This window comes from Rosa rugosa, chromosome 3 (genome assembly GCF_958449725.1).
Source record: "Rosa rugosa chromosome 3, drRosRugo1.1, whole genome shotgun sequence".
Classification (NCBI taxonomy): Eukaryota; Viridiplantae; Streptophyta; class Magnoliopsida; order Rosales; family Rosaceae; genus Rosa; species Rosa rugosa.
Window position 1 is genome coordinate 10,473,922 of NC_084822.1, and position 21,296 is coordinate 10,495,217.

General features: G+C 37.7%; 2 protein-coding genes and 1 long non-coding RNA gene across 3 annotated transcripts; 1 reads left to right on the forward strand and 2 right to left on the reverse strand.

Annotated features, from left to right (window-relative positions):
• Positions 1–3,320: 3,320 nt before the first annotated feature.
• On the reverse strand, positions 3,321–4,214 carry LOC133737193 (F-box/LRR-repeat protein At3g26922-like). Its single transcript, XM_062164801.1, has one exon. It carries the CDS (start codon positions 4,212–4,214, stop codon positions 3,321–3,323), a length of 894 nt encoding a protein of 297 aa, XP_062020785.1.
• Positions 4,215–11,085: 6,871 nt separating this feature from the next.
• LOC133735822 (uncharacterized) lies at positions 11,086–13,890 on the reverse strand. Its single transcript, XR_009859276.1, has 3 exons — positions 13,381–13,890; positions 12,629–12,707; positions 11,086–11,257 (listed from the first exon to the last, which is right to left on the reverse strand). It is a non-coding gene; the product is annotated as an uncharacterized LOC133735822 (long non-coding RNA).
• A 30-nt stretch (positions 13,891–13,920) lies between these two features.
• Positions 13,921–20,827, forward strand: LOC133737194 (synaptonemal complex protein 1-like). The gene is made up of 20 exons (XM_062164802.1): positions 13,921–13,926; positions 14,066–14,174; positions 14,270–14,319; positions 14,545–14,752; positions 14,834–14,959; positions 15,088–15,186; positions 15,991–16,667; positions 16,749–16,997; positions 17,074–17,202; positions 17,290–17,358; positions 17,442–17,552; positions 18,087–18,194; positions 18,279–18,389; positions 18,462–18,548; positions 18,969–19,052; positions 19,154–19,264; positions 19,491–19,571; positions 19,674–19,736; positions 20,133–20,226; positions 20,545–20,827. The coding sequence occupies exons 1-19, from the start codon at positions 13,921–13,923 to the stop codon at positions 20,223–20,225; spliced, it is 2,571 nt and encodes an 856-aa protein (XP_062020786.1). The 3' UTR covers position 20,226; positions 20,545–20,827.
• The last annotated feature ends 469 nt before the right edge of the window (positions 20,828–21,296 follow it).

A 21,296-nucleotide genomic window follows, 5' to 3' on the forward strand; every position in this document is an offset into this window, starting at 1 on the left:
GGTAGGTTTCCCGAAATGGAAACTTACCCTGGTAACTTTCTATATATATAGAAAGTTACCGTGAACAGTAACTTCCACATTTTAAGGCATAACTTACGCATATGAATTCCGATTTTTACGTACCACATATGCCCGCGCTCGGGTTAACGTCCTCTACAACTTTCATGAAGGAAATTTTCTCAAATTTTGGCCCGATCAAAAAGTCAATTTTTAGGGCCACTAAAAGTACTTAAACGACAGTAAAAGTGGAAATAACGGTCGTTTACCGTCCAACTAACTTGTAAATTGGTAATTTAAGATACGGGACGTTACAGCAACTCCCCAAATCCTCAAACACTTTTCAAAACAATAGAAATACCATTTCCCACGACATATTGTTTCCCGAAAAGTCATACCCAAAAACAATATATGAACTCACTCACAAATATTGTTTGCATCACAACAATTCTACCAATACATATATGTTTCCGACATATGTAAATATTCAATTCAATAATCCACATACCACAATGCCACACCATCCATATATATATTCCACATAAATATATATATACGTAATTATCCGCTCAGGGATAATCACTAATACCAACTATAGTCCACACAATAAAATCGTGAAATTCATTTTTATAGTTTAAATACATTTTACTTACCTATGGACCGTAGTTGATCAAGCCCATATGATTTAAAACAAATATTTATTTCATAAATATTTTCACACAATTACGACAAAATAAAGTAATTAAATTTATTCGGTTCGTAATATGAACCACGTGAGGTTTACTCACCTCGATATTCCCGCTGCGTCTTCAATTCAACACAATACACACCGAAACCGCTCACCCAAGGGAGACCGTCAATCACCTAATCAAACATGACCTTAACTTAGCCAACAACTCAAAAACATACTCAAACGACAATCCAACGGTCAGATTCTAATTTAATGATGATCCAACGGTCGGATCGAAATTATACGATGATCCAACGGTCGGATCCTCACGGATCGCCCTCAGGATCATCCTCCAAAATTATCACGAAGATCCAACGGTCGGATCTTCCTGAATCGTCCTTACAAACATCTCCACAAAATTATACGAAAATCTGACGGTCGGATTCTCACGAATCGCTTTCCGAATCACCATTTCTCAATTATACGAAGATCCAACGGTCGGATCTTCGCCCGTGACCACACAAAGTCATCGGGACAGTCATACGATCAACATATTAAAATTTGAAGCAAAACCGACGGTCAGATCTTCGCAGATCGTAAACCGAAAGTAATGCATAAAAACCGAAACCCTAGCATGCATCAACTTTCTCCAAAATGACCTTATAATATATCCAAACGACCGTATCGATGCGTAGATGAATAAACTGAAAACAAAACACCAAAATATGGCTGGACGCGCCACCACGCGCCGCCACAAGCTACTGGTCAACCGGTGGTCAACGGCGGCAGTCAACGCCGGGTCAACCACCTCCGATGCAAAAGTCGTCAACTACAAACTTCTTCAAAATAAAAGGGTGATCAACTTTCATACCTGGAGCTAAGTCTGGTTCGGCCTAGATCGTCCTAGATCATGCTTGGAAGTTGGATTAATCTGGGCCGTCTGATCAGATTTCCAGATTGAATCAGGGACGTCGAATTTTCAATTCGTGATCCTTCACTCTACACTCAAAATCGTCGTGCAAGGAGGATATGAGGATGATCAGGGGGAGGAGGAGATCACGAAAATAGGAAGGATCGGCCGAGGAGACGCCGGAAAACTGGTTCTCCGGTCGGGTCGGTTTCGCACGGCTGGGCTCCTTCGATCCAGCTTTGGCGACGACGGCGGGGCAAGCGGAGGGCACCAGGCAGCTGGGCGGCTTGCGGCGATCATAGTGAGTGCCGGGTCGTGGCCGGAGAACGCCGGAGGAGAGAGATGGGGCCGGGTCGGGTCAGCGGGTCGGCCGGCCTGGGAAGGGTTTTCGAGCGAGAGAGAGAGAGAGAACCGGGGGCTGTTCCGCAAAAAACCAATTTTTCTGTCCTTAATGACAGAATTTGGATTTTTTGACTATTTATAGAAAAATCTCAATTTTCAAATATTCATAACGTATTCATACGAACTCCGAATATTGCGTTCCACATATGCACAAGATCGTATCGACAAGCTCTACAACTTTCATGAAGGAAGTTTTCCCAAATTTTGAACGTATAAAAAGTCAACTTTCGCGAGCCCCTAAATAACGTTCGTTTTCGAAAATTAATCGTTCGAACTAATTCCACAACTTCTCCGAGCCTCGTACTCGCTCCCACTATCGTGAAATCATTTCTAAAAAATCCACGGAATTTAATTTGGATTTTTCGGGGTATTACATATTCTAACGAAAGAAAAGGTCTGACTTAGAGTAAAACGATAGAATGAGCAAATAAAATGGATTGGGTAGAATTTTCGTACAATTTCAAATATATTAAGGAAATTGGAATAAAAGAAAATTTCCTTCAGTTATACGACTGAAAGGAAAGTAATCATAATTAAAAATTGTAATATATAAAAACAATATCATATATAAGAAATCATAATATATCTTTGAAATTTGGGTCCCCACAATACTCAAACAAAATAGAATACAGAACTTTATGTAAAAAACTAAAACAATCTTTATGAATCACAAGATCGAGTAAATAATACAACTACAATGAAATCATTTTTCTTAATGAATATTCTACTGGTAGAAACCTACCTTTAGCGCGCAGAATTTCTAAATGATAGAAATAACGACTCTCAACAGTCACTTCATCCCCAAAAGCAATGCTTTATTATATCTTATGAGAAAATAACGCTGATGGGGTAGAATCTCTGCAGATGGTGCTATCCAAGCCAAGGAGGAATTCAACCTGTAATGTCTGTCCTCGAATGGAAATAAATAGATTAGTTGCAGCTGCTTGATACTAGGTAATGGTGGAGACCATTCCATTCTGCAAGGTTCTGGTATTATGACTCCCTACAAGCCATATATTGTCAACAACTTATTAAAGAGGGAAATCAACATATATAAGTAATTACAAACGGGATAATTACAGTTTTCACTCTTCAATTATGATTTGTTTTTCACACTGCACCTTGTTTCTGTTCAAGAGGATACAATTTCTTATATCCTCAAATTGACAAAAAGTAAAAATTTAACCAATGCCAGTGTTATAGGAGCATAGATGTCTTGTCTTAGGTCACATTTCACAATCATGCATATAGCAACGTCGGTAAAACTACTGTAACTTTTCTTAGTTAAGTAAGGCTATTGGCACAACTTGGTGCAATGTAAGAAACAGCGGGCTGCAAAATTTAAAGAGCACTAAACGAATCGAACAAGAAATCATATACCTCAACATCACGAATAGATATCTCCACTTTCCTGGAGCAATTGAAGCTTTCAAGAAAATCTCTCAGATCAGAATAATAATTAAAGGTCGACTGACGTTTCTCGAAATAAACTCCAATTTTAGCATCTAATAAATTTGATGGAGCTTCAACGAAATGAACCTTCGCCTTCACACGACCGCTAAACATAACAAAAACTAGATTTGGAGTGAAAATTGAGTTCTCCATTCTGCAACAGCAAGAGAGCAATGAAAGTTTTTTCAACCCCACACTAGAGATGCGGAGATGTTTCAACTTGTCGCAATTCATTAAAGTCAAGTCGTAATGGTAGGGGTAGGAGCACTCTGAAACCAATTTAAAAGATACAAGATTGATAGTCTCAACTACTAAATCCAAAGAATGGCAATCCATAATTTCCAAGGATTTGAGACTGAAACTTGAAATTTTAAGCGATAGGGTGGATAAGCCAAGATTGCACTGATTTAATGATAAGTGTTCGAGGCTAGGGCACCCCGAAATTAACCTGGGGAGGGCGCGGTGATCACCATCTTTCTCATCGAACTCCACATGCTTGAGGGACATGGTTTTCAATGACGGTAGGCTTATAGGAGTACCAGTTGCACGACTGAAATAGCTCACATTCTCCAACTTGAGACTAGTTAAACAGTTTGAAGAGAAAATTCGTTGCGGTATGAGGTAGAGTCTAGCAACGTCTTCGTTGAGATCAGTTGTCCACACATCTCTGAATTCGCCGCCTCGAACTAAACAGAGATCAAACTCTTTTACACATGTCAGGATTGAGAAAACTATCCAATCGTCTACAATGTCTTCGTCCTCTCCAACTCCATGGTATCTCATTCGAAGCCTGAACTTATCTACGAGCGTCTGTTTCTCGCAGCGTTCCAAACAGTTCCTTAAGAATCTGATGAAGCGTTGATGTTTGGCTGGGTCGTCTGGATCTGTGGGATCGCCCTCATCGAAATCAATTATAGGCAAGGAAGGCCACAAGTCAGCCCACCGCTTCGAAACGGTGGTTGCCTGCGTCACGAGTTTGATCGGAAGGAAGGAGAGGATTTGTTCGATAACGTTGTCAGGTAAGTAAGGAGTTGTGGTGGAGTTGGCGGCGGCGGTGCCGGATTGGAGGTTCTGATCATTTTCTATGTTGTTTAGGGTTTTGAGTTGTCTGCTTGGGGGAGATCATTTTTGCGTGTTTCTTTGCGGAACTTGGGACTTTAGGTCTTTATCTATATATACAGGACAGTAACTCGGAAAGCATTATAAAACATGTGGCCATTTGTAGTATTAATTTGGAAAGCGGGAGTTTTTTTCAAACAGCTAGTAAACGACTTAGAAAACATGTGGCCATTTGTAGTATTAACTCGGAATTGCTTCATTAATTTTTTATTATATATACAGACAACTAGTGCACGATAATAGTCGAATTCAAGAATTTCCACTTATATATAATAAATAAAAACCTTATGGTGCTAGCCATGGTCATTGAATAATTCAGTGAGTTTAAATTACAAACTTCTTTAAAGACATTTGTCAAAAAACCTAACCTGTCGCTTTTGCTAGGGTAGATAAACAATTAATGAAAAATCTCACCAAACCTCCATGGCTAACGCTATTGCCAGTCTTGTTGCTGCCTTCTCCCATTCTGAGGCTCCTCGTATCGATCTAGGGTTCGCTGGAGCTGTTGTGCCGCAAGAAGATTATCATTATATAGTGGATTGTCTTCTCACCCACGAACTTAAGGTTGCGGGCTTCACAGGTACAATTCTATCCATTTGGAGGATGTGAACCAGACTATCATTTGTGTTCATGTCCCATGAAGACATATCAGAACAGGATCCTTCATACAAGTCCGTGATTTTATAAGAACACAATGGTGGTACTTGCTGAGTATGATGGACTTGCTCCAATGGACGATATCTTGTTTCGCTCTTTGGAGACTTGGGTTACAGTGGAAGGACTATCGCCAGAGTTTTGCAATTCGGTGTTGCTCTCTCTGGTGGCCTTTTCTATATGGAGAGAAATACGATTTAATCAGTTGGCTTTGCATCGATCGTAAAGAAGAGAGAAGGAGAGGAATGCATATAGCTAAAGATGGATGGGCTAGGGTTCACAGGCGTTCCACTTTTTCACCAGCAGTCGAGCTGGATTTGATATTTTGTTTTGGACTCAAAGGCTATTGCAGAGATAATGGTCTCTTCAAACATGAAGCTAATGGGTGTGATCGACAAGTTTTTTTTTTTTTTTTTGATAAGAGAAAATATATTAAATAGCAAAGCCCCTAGGGCAACTAGAGTTTACAAGATCAAATAGTAAGGCCTTAGAGGCCTGAGGGGGAACCCTATCTCTCCAAGTGGAATACAGGGTAGTAACTTAATTGTCCTAAATTAGCTGAGGCGCGCATCGGCAACAAAATTAGCCTCCCTCAAAACATGCTTGAAAGAAATTGAGTGGAAGCTGGTGGAATTGTTTCTAATATCTTGAACAATTATGATTAATCTCCATGGAGGAGTAATCACTCCATTTACTGCATCGATTACTAACTTGGAGTCTCCTTCCACTTCCATGATTCTGAGCCCTTTTTCCTTTACATGAATTAAACTGTTTTGGAGAGCTATTTGTAAGAAAATTTATGGACTTATCACATGTTTATTAGAGTACACAACAATTGATAAATGATTTAGACTAAATAATATGAATATGGAAACAGAACTCAATTCTAGTAACCTAATCAATGTGTATATCTATTGGTAAGGGATAGAAATCTATTTATTGGATTATTAACTTAATTACAAAGATATGATATCATAATGATTCTTAAGAGTGAAGTTTGAGTCCTATTGAACTTCCTTTATGGGAGGGGTTCAAGGCTAAACCTAACTCATATATAAGGATGTATAAGTCCCTGCAACCTCTACGACTTAGAGCATAAGTTCTTGCCCCATTCATAAGAAGCTCAAACCTAGAGAATTGCAGAAGACTTGTGCTCGTGGCTACTTCAATCAGTTCAATCGATCATATAAATTTTAATTTATTTATCCTGGATGTATATACAATTGTGTCTATATTCTTGTGAATGATCTTGCGACAACTTTATGTATATTATCACACTATTGCCTTAGCAACATGAATAGTTGCACTTCCAGTTGGAATAGAGGCTGCAAATAGAGGTTTACCAACATGGTTTCTAATGACAAAACCTCCTGCAGCTGAATCTCTATGGACAAAGCCATCAAAATTTATCTTCACATGATCTTCTTTTGGGGGTTCCCATCTAATTGTGGACAGTCTGAAATTCTCCGGTTTCTACCTGGTTGCACATTAGCTTCAGTGAAGCTTTTAAGCATGGCAGCTGAGGCTGCAATTACAAATGAAGGATGCTAAGATATCCCTCTGAAAATAAGGTCATTTCTTGCTTTCAAAACCTGCCAGCAGATGGTGATCATATTTGCAAATTACGTACAGATCACTCTAATAAGGTTTTTTAATGAAAAGTTCCTCGAACACAGAGATGTAACCCTCTAGCTTCCAAGTTAATTGGGATATTAATATCAGCAAGATTCCAAACTTCTTTTGTAAAAATACACAAACCAAATAAATGGTTAGCAGTTTCATTATCACTATTACAGTATTACATAAAGGGCAAGTATTATCATTAATTAAACTAAACCTAGACAATCTATCCCTAGTCTTTAGTCTTCCCCTAAGAAGCAACCAGCCAAAAACTTTAAGTTTTGGATGGATATTCATTTTCCATAACCTGTTGATCAGGTCAATTTGGCTATGTTTCTGGTGATCCTAAAGTTGAAGCCAAGTAGCAGACTTAACTGTAAAATGGCCATTTGAAGAAGGATCCCAAACAAAGTTGTCTTCCTGATCAGAGACTGGCAAAGGAATTTCAAGAATCTGTTTGACAATATAGCAATCCAAGGCTGCTAGAAGCTTAGGTTTGTTCCCAGATCCATTTAAGACATAATTTTCGACAGTTTCCACCAAGTTAATTAAATGTTTTCTGTTTTTAGGAATAAAATTCAACAAGGGTGTATCAAAAACCTAATTAAAAGTCCAGAATTTTATAGTCTTACCATTCCCAACAATCAAGTGCATACCTTTCAGAATGAGCTCTCTTGTATCCAAAATGCCATTCCAAGCAACATAATTCTCTGTTTCTTTTTTACCTGAAAGAAAGAACAATGCTTTAGATATTTTTTCCTGATAATTTGTGCCCACCAATTTTCCTGATCATTTAAAACTTTCAAAGTCAGTTTAGCAATTGCAGCATTGTTGAAAAAAATAGAGGGTCTGATACCAAGCCCTCCAAGAGATTTTGTCATACAAACTTTGTTCCAAGCCATAGGGGGGGCATTTTGAATCTGAGCCCCAGAAAAAAGCTTTAGCCTGTTTGTCAATTTGATGTGTTAAGCTCTTAGGGCATTTAAAGCAGGACATAGTGTGATTTGGCATGCCAGCAAGATTAGACTGAATAAGAATTAATCTACCTGCTCTTGACAGAGAAGATTTTTTCCAACCTGCCAACTTATTAGACATCTTCAAGAGCAGCTCTTTAGCATTGACAGGATCTTTCCAAAAAATTACATTATGGATGCCAAGGTACTTACTAATTGTAGACTTTTGCTGAATGTTCAAGATGTTAACAATATCCCTTTTGAGACCAGAGTTAACCTTAGGAGAGAAGAACATGGAAGATTTATGATAGCTCATCTTCTGGTCTGAGGCTGAAGAGAAGAAGGTCAGGACTTGAGCTATGTTCCTTGCACTCTTTTTAGTTCCTTTTGCAAAAATTAGGCAGTCATCTGCAAACATTAAATTAGAGATTCTAACTCCCAAGGGGGAAGAAAGTAATCCTACTTGAGATTTATAGTTGTTAGCAAGGCCATTCAAATGTCTAATTAGAGGTTCCATAGCAAGAATAAAGAAGTAAGGTGATAGAGGATCACCATGCCTAATGCCTCTTTGAGGTTTAAAAAAGCCAGTAGGAGAACCATTCACAAGAACTGGGAAAGAAACTGTTGAGACACAGTTCATAATTAAATTAATCCAAGTTTCATGAAAACCAAACCTTTTCAGACAATATGAGAGGTAAGGCCAGTTTAGCAAGTCATATGCCTTTTCCAAGTCCAGTTTCAGAGCCAAAGCCCCCAATCTGCCATTTTTCTTTTGGTAGGTGTGCTCAACAAGTTGTTGTTGAAGGACATGGAAGAGTACGTTGTAGGTGAAACCACAATTGTCAACCATCAAAGGCTTGTTAATATTCTCTCTTCCGACCTCTAAGGTTTTTGACAAGGCAATTATAATGGTTTAGGGTTGTAAGAAGACAACCAGTAAGGAAAATGAGGGTCAAGTGGTGATGTCTGATTAGGACAGGTCGAGTTTAATGACAGCATTTTAAATTTTTAAGTACAAAAGTGATCTCAATCAATACCACCAAAATCGATGTCTAGAAACTTCTTTATGGGCGAAATACCGACAGATAAACTCATCCATCTTCTGAAGATGGTTGACCTCCCCCACCAGTGAGTAGGTTAGGGTGGTTGTCCAACCCAACCGGTCACATCTTCCGCCGTCCAATCCGGTCAAGACCTCCAAACCGCCGCCGGGGAAGCACCGGCGAAAAAACCAGCCGGCCTCACACTCCGGTGGGTGCCCAGAGCACTCTTTTTTTTTTTTGGTATACTGTGAGCTCCGAGAATGAGGAAGGAAAAAAAAAATTACTCGTACAATTGAACATATAAATTGATCAATTGTGTCTGTAGTGTATTCATTTTGGTTTTGGGAGTTTATGCAATTCACTTGAGGGCAATAATATGATTATTGGAGTGCAATAATATGATTATTGGGGGCAATAATATGATTATTAGGAGGCAATAATATGATTATTAGGAGGCAATAAAAAGAGTATTGGGAGACAATAATATGATTATTGGGAGGCAATAATATGATTATTAGGAGGCAATAATATGATTATTGGGGGGCAATAATATGATTACTGGATATTATTAGGAGGCAATAAATTCAGACGCTAGAATCCGGTCACCAGTCCAGTAGCCGGATTCGGGATTCCGGTGACCGGTCGCCGGAGTCCGGCAAGGTCTCCAATGACTTGTCTCTCTAAGTGACAAAGAAGGAGAGGGCAAAATTGTCCCAAAAATAAATAAAAAGGAATAAAAAAAAATACTTAATTGGGTATTAGGGAAATGATCTCTTAGAGTGTTTGGGTAAGTGGGCAATCTCTTAGAGTGTTTGGGTAAGTTAATTAACCCCAAAATTGGGTAAATGATCATTTTCCCTAATTTTATTGGTGATTTTACACTAATTTTGTATCAATGAACAAAGAAATCGAAAAGTCACAATCATCGTTATTTTAAATTCAACAAATAAATTATACTATTTGAATTAGTAAGAGATTAAGTTTAATTATAAAATATGATTTTAATCACTGAACTATATTACACAATGAACATAATAAGAATGCTTGTACTACCTTCTTGTGAAATTATTCCCTACATTCCTACTTCAACTTAGAGCATCTTTAGCAATGCTAATCATTTTTGAGTCAAATTTTAGCCAAAATAGCTAAAAAGTCATTTTGGCTAGCTACTTTAGAAATACGTCTGTATCAATGCTCTCTATTTTAGCAAATTTTGAGTTTATATTATTTTTTAAATGAAGATTAAATAGTTTAAAAGTATTTATAAATTATATAAAATAACCCAAAAGAAATGTTTTAAATTATAGAGAGCCTCATCTCGCTCTCTACATTTAGGAGCAAGATAGCTAAAACTTATAATGGAGAGTCACTTAGGAGTCTAGTGCAGCTGCTAAAATATATAAAAAGCTAAATATGCTCTTCAAAGTAGCTAAGGAGCCAAAATAGAGAGTTTACTAAAAATGCTCTTAGAACTTGCTTTAGACAATTGCCGAATGATTGACGTGGAGGGGAAACCAAAATATTTAGTTAATAAATAATTTTATTATTTTTGGAGAGGTTATTCAATTGATATGTGGCTAGAGTGAACTTAAAATACATTGGTGTTATGAGTGGGATCGACTAAAGTAAGTTTTAATTTTTATTTTTCCAAATTCCTGAAAAGGGTAAAATACAATTTACGAAATTTACCATGTATGAAAATTGCCAGAAAAAAAAATTACAAAAAGCGATAATAGAAATTAGAGAAAGAAGGAAGCTTATTAGCTTAATTAAGAGGCGGTTAATATGAAAGCAAAACTTTATAAATACCTGACCTCGTCATTTGGCGCCAAGTTCATTTCACTATAGCGCTCTCAAAAGTCTCAGAGCACCACAGAGAGAGAGAGAGAGAGAGAGAGAGAGAGAGAGAGAGAGAGAGAGAGAGAGAGAGAGAGAGAGAGAGAGAGAGAGAGAGAGAGAGAGAGAGAGAGAGAGAGAGAGAGAGAGAGAGAGAGAGAGAGAGACAGAGACAGAGACAGAGACAGAGACAGAGAGAGAGAGACAGAGCGATTGTTCGTACAAATTTCTAGGGTTTCAATCCGAGTTCCAAAGATGCAGAAGCTAGGGTTTCCAAGCATGAGGAGCTTGGATCAGTTCAAGTCCCTCTCGAAATCTGTCACGCCCCGAATTTTGAATAACCAATTCAAATCCGAAACATGAATAAACAATTAATACAAATAACGTTCTGAATTTTTTTCTCAGAAACAAACACACCACTCGCCACTCAACACAAAACTCGAAAACCTCGAGTTAATTATTACAATTCACTCTTACAAGGTAAAATTGTAAAGCTCTAAATGAGCATAACAAACCTCACAATATAATGCTGTAATTCACATAACACTACTCTAAGCAGCCCGATCACCGTCCTGGTTCTCCTGACCTGTAGGATTACCCGCTACACAATTTAAATAGTGTACCGGGAGTTGCAACAACACAAAACCCGGTAAGCTTTTTACAGCCAGTATGAGTAAACAAGAAAGAACTGTTGATTTTAAATTACAATTCTTATAACTCAACAACACAACCAACAATCTCAACATCCACGACGCAAACGTCAAACCACACAACACTATCACCACTTTGGTCCTATCTCACAACACTATCACCACTTTAGTCCCATCCCATAACACGTTAGAGCTCTAACTGCCTCGTTACCTCTGACACCTTGGCCTAGGGTCAAGCAACGGCAAAAATACTTCGGTTAACACTATAACCGTCGCGCTTTGGACATCCCCGTCCTCAGCACCATATACTTCGGTTAATAATAAACCGTCGCGCTTTGGACATCCCCGTCCTCAGCACACAACTTCGGTTAATAATAAACCGTCGCACCTTGGACATCCCCGTCCTCAGCACACAAACACTCCGGTTATCCTTAACCGTCGAACTTCGGACACCTCATCCTCAGAACCTTACATTCTCTAACTCTATACATCCTCCAATGTAAATCATGAATATTAACAAGAACTCATCAATCATGTTCATCACATATAAATATGGTAAGTCACATGTCAATTCATAATAATTTAATGGGTTATTATCACAAATGGTACCTGAACTATACCTCAATTTTATCGATGGTACCTGAACTTCAATTTTGATCACAACCAGTACCTGAACTTTTCGATTTCATTTTAAATGGTACCTAGAGCCACCTCCAGTCACTATTCCAACTAAAAATGGCATGTAAAGGCAATCATAGTGATGATCTTTGATGATTTCAAGGGTTGCGATCATATATAGTGATGATTTTTTTGGTAATAGACTTGCCTTGAATTTTTTTTTAATTTTTTTATATTTTAGATTTGGCTTTTTTGGCCGGAATAGTGACCGAATGTGGCCTTAGGTACTATTTAAAATGAAATCGAAAAGTTCGGGTACTGGTTGTGATCAAAATTGAAGTTTAGGTACCATCGATAAGATTGAGATATAGTTCAGGTATCATTTGTGATAATAACCCTAATTTAATCATCCCAATTTCCACACTCTTCAATGTCACACCATTCACATATAATCACGTAAATATATATATACGTAATTATCCGCTCAGGGATAATCACTAATACCAACTATAGTTCACATGCAATAAAACCGAGAAATTCATTTGTATCGTAAAAATCATTTTACTTACCCATGGACCGTAGTTGATCAAGTCCATATGATTTTAAAACAAATATTTATTCCATAAATATTTTCACGCAATTACGACAAAATAAGGTAATTAAATTTATTCGGTTCGTATATGAACCACGTGAGGTTTACTCACCTCTAAATTCCCGCTGCGTCTTCTTAACAGCTCAAAATACACTTTCACGAATCGTCCGCCAAATCAAACCGTCGATCACCTAATCAGACATGACCTTAACTTAGCCAATAACTCAAAAACAAAATCAAACGACAATCCAACGGTCGGATCGAAATTAAATGATGATCCAACGGTCGGATCCTCACAGATCGCCTTTAGGATCATCCTCCAAAAATCATCACGAAGATCCAACGGTCAGATCTTCCTGAATCGTCCTTACTAACATCTCCGCTAATTTATACGAAAATTCAACGGACGGATTCTCACGAATCGCCTCCCTAATCACTGTTTAGCAATTATACGAAGATCCAACGGTCGGATCTTCGCCCATGACCACACAAAGCCACTGGGACAGTCATAAGATCAACATATCAAAACTACAAGTCCATCGGACGGTCCGATCTTCACATATCACAAATCGAACGATCGAAATCGATCGAAATCGTAAAATTCATAACTTAATCATATGATATCCAAAAATTGTGTATAATATATCAAAATGATCGTATTGAAATATAGAATCTGAAAATGTACAGAAACCATATTTTTGATCCCCGGAGGTGGCCGGAAATGGCCGCCGGAATTAGTGGCAGAGCCGCCGCCGACCACCACCAATGGTGTCGGGGCCGGGCTGATCTTCTTCCTCTCATCATGCTTGACAACTTTCATAACTAGCACGAAGTCTGAAAATGACCGGAAGGAATAGAAATTACCTCAAACCAGTCGGTTGGCCGGAAAAACCCAGAAACCGGCGAGCTCCTAGTTCGACGTAAAAACTGCAACTTCAGGCCTCGATACCTTCTGGAAAGTTGTTCAGATCCTCACTCTGAGTTCACCAGTTCAAGAAACACTCAAAACAACGTCCTGTAGCGCGAGATATATTGCTCGAAGCTTCGGTTTTCGATTTGATCGGGTCTGGCTTCCAGCCGCCACCACGAGTAGCGCCGCCGTGCAAGGCCACTTCTAGGAGCTTCAGGACGTTGAGACGAGCTCGAGGATGAAGTTTGGGGGGAATTGGTGGCCGGAAACACGAGGAGGATGAGTTGGTTCGTTTTCGGGTGCAACCGGGTCGAGCTGGTTTGCCGGACCTTGAGGCTGTGCCGGGGAAAAAGACGACGTCCAGTAGGTAGAGCAGCCTCAGGCGAAGCCAAAGGGAGTGATCCGACGTCTGGAGGTGGTTGATGGAGGAAGAACAGAGTTAGAGAACTAATGCTCTGTTTTTTTTGAAGTGAAACAGAGTGAGTGAGAGAGAGATGCTAGTCTGCTTGTTAACTGTCACCAATTATGCATAAACAGGACAAATAAACACATCTCCGAGCTTTACTCCCTAAAATCAGAAAGTTGTCTGCCCCCTTTTTCCTTTATTAACAGTAATTCCACTAAGAGTTGTTAAAACAGGTTATTACAAAATCGGTCTCAGGAGGACCTCCGAAGACCTTCGCCTACTCTTCGCGTCCGCCGGAGTCGACCTCGTCGGGAAGCTTCGCGAACTTGAAGCTCACCGCAGGTTCGTATTGATCGGAATTTCTCGGTTTTCTAGCTGATTTCGTCAGTGATTTTGAATTTCTGTGACGAATTCTTGTTCGTTCTCTTCGTTTGCAGAGAAATTAGTGAAAGAGCAAGCTTCTGTGAAAACAGATCTGGAAATGGCGGTACTCTCTCTCTCTCTCTCTCTCTCTCTCTTCTGTACGGTGTGCCTGTGAGTGAGCGAGTGTGATTTGCACGCGCTAGCTTGTGCAAATATGTGTTTGGATTTGTGTTTCACTCTGTGCCTCAATTTGTTAGGGTTCGGTTCAATTTCATTACAATATAGATGTTTTGTATCTCTTACTTGAAGTTCAAAGGCATATAAACAAGTAATTTACTGATATATGCAGAACACTAAGCTGACAAAATCAATGGAGCACATCCGTGCACTAGAAGAAAAATTGCAGAACGCTTTCAATGAAAATGCTAAGTTTAAAGTGAAGCAGAAAGAAGATGAAAAGCTGTGGAAGGGATTAGAGTCTAAGTTTTCTTCAACTAAAACATTGTGTGATCAACTCACAGAAACTTTACAGCTGTTAGCTGGTCAAGTCCAGGATGGTGAGTACTGTTCTGTGCTGTTTGGCCTTTCACATTTTGCTTTGGATCACACTGGTATTGATATTTAACTTGCTCTAACAGCTGAGAAAGATAAAGAGTCCTTTGAAGGCAAACTCTCTGCGAGTGCAGTAGCTCTTGATGGTTTGTGCCAACAAATGAATGATCTGTCTATAAAGCTAGAGTCAGCAGAGGAAACTATAAGGAATCGTACGTTATTTGCCTTTCATTTGCTTTTTCTGAGAGGATATTCAAAATTTAGAATGTTTGAAGATGTAATGTATAACTGGATAAGGGTGCATTTACCCTTCTGTGATGTTTTTGAATCCTGATTTTAGGTGAAAAGGAGCTGGAGGAACGCAGACTCAAGAAAGAGGAGACAGATAAACTTTACAGAAATGAACAGTGCAGAACTGCAAATCTTATAGAGGAAAAAGGTAAACATCTTATGCATTCTGACTCTAGCTTGCAATTTGTTTAGAAATTATAAGCTGGCATATCTGGAGTTAATTTATATATGCCATCAGAAGACAACCTGGAACTAAGTAATTATAGATTACATAACCAGGGAACTTTACTAAGCCCCATTTTTTTCTATGGTGAGTTGTTTGGAAGATGATTAAAGCTCATGCATCAGATGCTCTCTATTGTATAAACTCATTTCCTACCTCCAAAATGAAGATGGTATAAATGTGGCACATTGCGCATGTATTAGACTAGGCCTTTCCATTTAGGGAACCAGACCACCCAAGTTACTTGGAATAAGGTTTCTTACCCTTCAAGTGATGTTCAAATAAATTCTTATGTATGTTGGCATCACCATTGTAACTCCAACATTCTGACACCTAAAGGTAAAGGAAATAATAAACATAGATTCAACTTAGCCCATTCTATCAGTATTCTGACCTCTGACTCTGAAACATATTAAGGTGTATGCTTAATATAACTCTGCAATAGTCAGCTTTCTTAAAACTTTGTGGACATGCATAGATAAAATTATTTTCCACTTGAACCAAGACTTTTTCTGTTAGAAAATTTTGTATCTTTAATAGTCAACTTTAATAGTCGAAAAAGTACTCTCTAATTAAGTGCATGCATCTTTCCATACAACAGAAAAGTCAAAAAGAAGGCTTACATCTATTTTGCAGTCAATGAGAAAACAATTGCACTTTTCGTAAATTGTTTGTTTAAGTTTTCTTGGACTTTCATTATAACGGCAGTCATATGTCTTTTCCTTGCAGATTCTATGATTAAGAACTTTGAAGAAACTGTAGCAACTAATAGGTTAGCTACAGAGAGTTTGAACACTAAATTGGGTGAGGTGCATCTTGAGTTGAAGTTAAAAGAGGATGAAATCAGACGTTTGATAACTGCTCAGGAGAAGTTGGAAGCAGAAAAGCATGATCTCCATCTAAGCAACGATGACCTTGTTAAGAGATTAGATATGTCAGTCCTTGAGATAAAGAACCTTGAAGGTTTTGTTCATGTGTTGGCTGCACATTTGGCTGAATTGGATAAACAAAGTTTAAACTTTCTAAAAAAGTTTGATAAGCTAAACTCTCTCTATGAGGCATGCTTCCAGTTAGTCAATCAGGAGAGAGATCTTTCTGCTAAGCTTGCTCAGAGACAGTATGATCAACTGCACGACAGGTTCTTGAACTTAACATCAGAAAAAGATGCTATACAATTGGTAAATCAGGAGTTGAACAATAAGGTCATGGAACTTCAGAAAATTCAGGAGTCTATCATGGCACAACTTTCGGAGGAAAGCTGTACAGCCAGAGAGAGGATACAGAAGTTGGAGTTTGAAACTGAAGCTCTGGTCTCAAAGAAGATTGAAACAGAGAAGTTGGTGTCTGAATTAGAACTGCAAATTGATTCTCTGTCAGAAAGTTCAAGGTCATCTGAGAACAAAATGGTATGCAAATTCTGACACATACATTTTATATTATGAGATGTGTTTTTGTCATATTAAACTTGTTTTTGTACTATCTTGCAGCAAAATCTGTTGCTGAAAATCTCAGCACTAGAAACTGAGAATAAAGATAATACAGAGAAACTACAAGCAGAGATACAGAAGAAAGTGGAACAAATAGATGGTTTACTGAAGGAAGGTGAAACACATGAGCAGCATGTAGATTTGATGGATAAACAAGTCAGCCAGCTTCATAGCACACTAGAGGAAAAGGAGCAACTTATTGTGCAATATAAGGAACGAGAGATGAATCTGGAAGAACAGATCACAGAGGTTTGTAATTCAATATAAATGTGAGATGTTTGTAAAACCATATCTTATCTACTTACAGTTCTGTACTTTGTTGCAGAATCGTGCATCCCTGACTGCTGCTGAAACTAGACTTGTGGAAGATAAGAAACAATATGACCTCATGCTTGAGAGTAAACAACTAGAACTGTCAAGGCACTTGAAAGACATATCACAGAGGAATGATCAGGTGTGACCTCTTATGATCTAAGCATCTGCACACCATACAGTTTAACTTTAACTACTTTTGAATTGACATTAAGACAAATTTACTTAGGCAATTAATGACATCCGGAAGAAGTATGAGGTGGAGAAGCTGGAGATAGTTAAGATGGAAAAGCAAAAGGTTTGCTCATTTTTACCATCTCCTGGAATATGTTACAGCTAAATCGTGTTCTTGAATTGATCTTCGTTTAATTGAACCTTCAGGCAGAAAATCTTGTTCGAGACAGGGAGATAGAATGTGAGAAAAAACTAGAAGAATGCAACGAAGAATCTAGGCAGCACTTGATGCATGTTCAGGAGGAACATGCTGCGCTGGTATGTATGGGAAAGTGGTGCATGCTATTAAATATAAAACTGATGATCACTTTTTGCACAAATTACATTTGTTTGATGTTACAAAAATTATATTTTTGTTTTTTTCCTACACATTCTCTAACATTATCAAACATTTACATTCAGGAGAGGAGTAATTATTTTCCATATGTTAAACATCATGTATTGCATTGAACAGATTTTTCATTCCTCAGCATTCACCATTAGTCTATAGTATTTGTAAATAATAAGTTGACAAGAAAAAAAAAACAGAAAAATTTGTTTGATACTCAAGTCTGTTTGCACCGGTAAAATTCTGCTAAATAGCCTACCTGCAATTTGTTACTGACTGTGCAACTCTTTTCAAAGAATGAATCCAAATTTTTACCTTGGCGCTGTTCTAAGTAGCTCAGTTTTGATCTGGGAAGTTGCTCCTTTTCTGAGGCATTTCTATTACATGCTTCTGACTGTGTTCTCAACTACACTAGCTAGCTTGCCAAATATGGAGTAGAATATTATTGATCTTCATATTTGCAGGTCAGTAGTCTTCAGCAGGAACATGATAAAAAAGAACGAAATTTAAAAGATAAACACAGTGAACAGCTAAAGCAGATCCAACTTCAAGCTGAAAATGAGTTGAGAGAGGTTTGTAACTTCATGTAGCTTCAAGCTTGAACTAAGTTGGGTCGAATATGCCTAAGTTACTAAATCAGATTACTTTTGTCTTAGAAATTAACATCAATGAGGAATGAACATGAAGCCCAACTGAGAGCTTTGAGGCTTCAGCATGAAGATGAGATTAAGAAGCTTCAGGAGGAGTTGGATCTTCAAAAGTCCAAAGTACTTATCTTCGCTATGTTCTTTCTGAATTGAATTTTTTTGTACATTTTTTACATATTCTTGTTATCACAGGAGGAGAAGCAGAGGGCATTACTGCAATTGCAGTGGAAAGTTATGAGCGATAAGCCAGAGGAGGAGCAAGAAGTGAATTCGAAAAAGGTTGGCTTTTAAACCAATGCTTCTCTCTCTCTCTCTCTCACACACACACACACACATACACCTGCACAAAAGTTTTTGAATTTGTATTAACATCTGGATGTAGTGATACTAATCTATGCCAGATAAAACTTATTATTTAAATTTTGAAGTCTGTATTCAACTACTCATATAAGAATAGTGAGATACACAAATTTATTTTATTTTTATTAAAATATGCATGATCGAATAGAGTGATCCTTTATTCAAGAATGCATTGTGCTAAGGTTTAGAAGGACAACGCAAAATGGCATGGATTTATGCAGTGGGAGAGCGTATATTTTTCATAGATTTCCTCTTTGGGATCTTGGTTGAAGCATAAAATTTCATAATCTGATAATAGTCTGGAATTTCTATCAATATGATGAGTTCATTCTGTCTCAGGAATACTCTATTTCGTCAAGGAGAAACCCTGTTGTGAGAAGGAGAGGTCAGCGCTCTCTAAGAAGACCGGAGCATGATGAGAAGGTGGGACGATATTCTGAAAATCATTTTAATTTCTTTCATGTTTGATCCTTTTCACATGACAATATGATTCATTATGATATTTCATTCTATTTGGTGTGTAGGATTCACCTCTAGTGGGAGCAACACAAACACCGGTGTCAACACTGTTGAAGAAAGCTTCAGAGAATATGAATTCACCAAGTGGAATGAATATTTCAAAGCACCATAAAAAGGTAGAAATTTCCATATTCATAAATAATGCAACTTTAGGTTTAGAGCAACTTCTGTAGTTGAAAACAGATTATTAATATGAATCTTTTTGCTCATGGCAATAGTATTAATAAGGGTTTAATGTTGCTTATTAAGATTCAATTAATTCTTGCCTTATCCCATCAACAACCTGAGATTAACTTTTGCTTTATCCCATCAACTACCTGAGACTTACTTCATGCATTGCAGGTAATTCGGGATGAATATGAAGTTGAAACCGGTAATGGAAGAACTATTAAAAGGAAATCAAGAAGCACAGTCATGTTTGAGGTATGAACCTGGTGACTTCTGTGAAGCTATGTGCTCAATCTCCATTTTCACCTTTAGACATACATTTCTCAATACTGAATTTTATTTTCTGTATGACATCAGGATCCAAGAAAACATAAGAGGACAAGTACACCAAAAGTCAAAAGCCCCAGGAGTGCAGTCAAGGTAAGCTAAACCCATTACTTTATTTCAGTTTTGGAATATCTTGTGATTCATCTACTTTCTCATGTCTCAGATTGCTTAGAAGCTTTGGTTGTACTAGTCTTGGACAAAATATATCTGAGTGGATAGAGTTAATATTGCTATAAGAATCCGCATGCATTTAGAATTACAAGTACAAAGATCCTGCATTTTGCTTCCTCAGATAATGAAAATCAATACCATGTAGCTGGAACGTATAGGATAAGTTGGTTTTTTGGAACACATTGTTAAATCCAAAGATTACTGTATTGAATTATGGAAAAGCTGGATGCATTGCTTGAGTTATATAATGCAGCACTCATTTTGATTCTGCAAATACTGAATTTGCAATATGTTGTTTTTGTTATGTGGGGATCTAAGGGAGAGGGTCAACCACGTCCTTCAAACATCGGTGACCTGTTTTCAGAAGGGTCTCTGAATCCATATGCTGATGATCCATATGCATTTGATTAAGGTATTTCAATTTCAACCAATGATAGTATACATGATTTTACTTTATTTGTTAAAATCAAACCAAATCTGCATTAAGATCTCCCTTCTTATTTTCAATTTTTATATATCTGAATTCCTTTAGATGCAAGATATGATCTTGAATTGATCAACTAGGTCTTTTTTTCTCAGTTTAGACTCCATTTAGGTTTGATATAATCTTTCATGCATGTTTCTGAAATGCTTTGAAAACCTTTAAGAAAATTTAGAGTACATGTATACACTACACACTAAACCATACCGAATCGAAGCCTTAATGCAGCTTTTCCTACTTTTGTTTCAGGTCAGGAAAGAAATCTCTATGGTACCTCTTAAATGCCTCACACACTAGCCGGCATGTGATCTGATCGTGTACAGGATTTGGTCTTGCGTATATGTGGACATAGAATTAGGGCAATTTTTACTGATTTGGATCATCAGTTCTGAACTCTTTTGTCTATATGGAATTTTGTAATTAGTTATGATGCGGGAAGCGTGAACACGATAGTAAAAGGATCCGTCAAGCGTCGAAAGCCATATGAGATGAGCTAGAATCCACTAGCAATTACGGGCACAGCCGTAAGAAACATAGAGAAACTTCTCTAATATTTGGTTTTTTATTGATAAACTTGAATGAAAATTACAATCTAAGAGGTGCCTTATATAGGGCACATAGCATAAACCTAATGCAACTAGAAAACAAAAAGAACAATTTATTATAGACTAAAACTAGGAAACCTAATTACACCTCATTAAATAAAAATTGGAAATAGAATCCTAGATACTAAAGAATATTACGCAAATATGTAATTGGAATCCCAACCAAGATTTTGCTCGAAAATCCCGATATATCCAAAAGAGTAATTTATGATTAATTTCATCATTAAGAAGCTAGCCTATTTGAATACAAATTTCCAATATTCAAATCATTCTTCTTAATGTAGAAACGCTTCTTTCTTTTCGAGATTCTTTGTTGAAATTGGCTGAAATCTCGTCCTACATCAAGTTAACATCACACTCTTTGTACATATGGGGATCTACTCATTACAGAAAGTG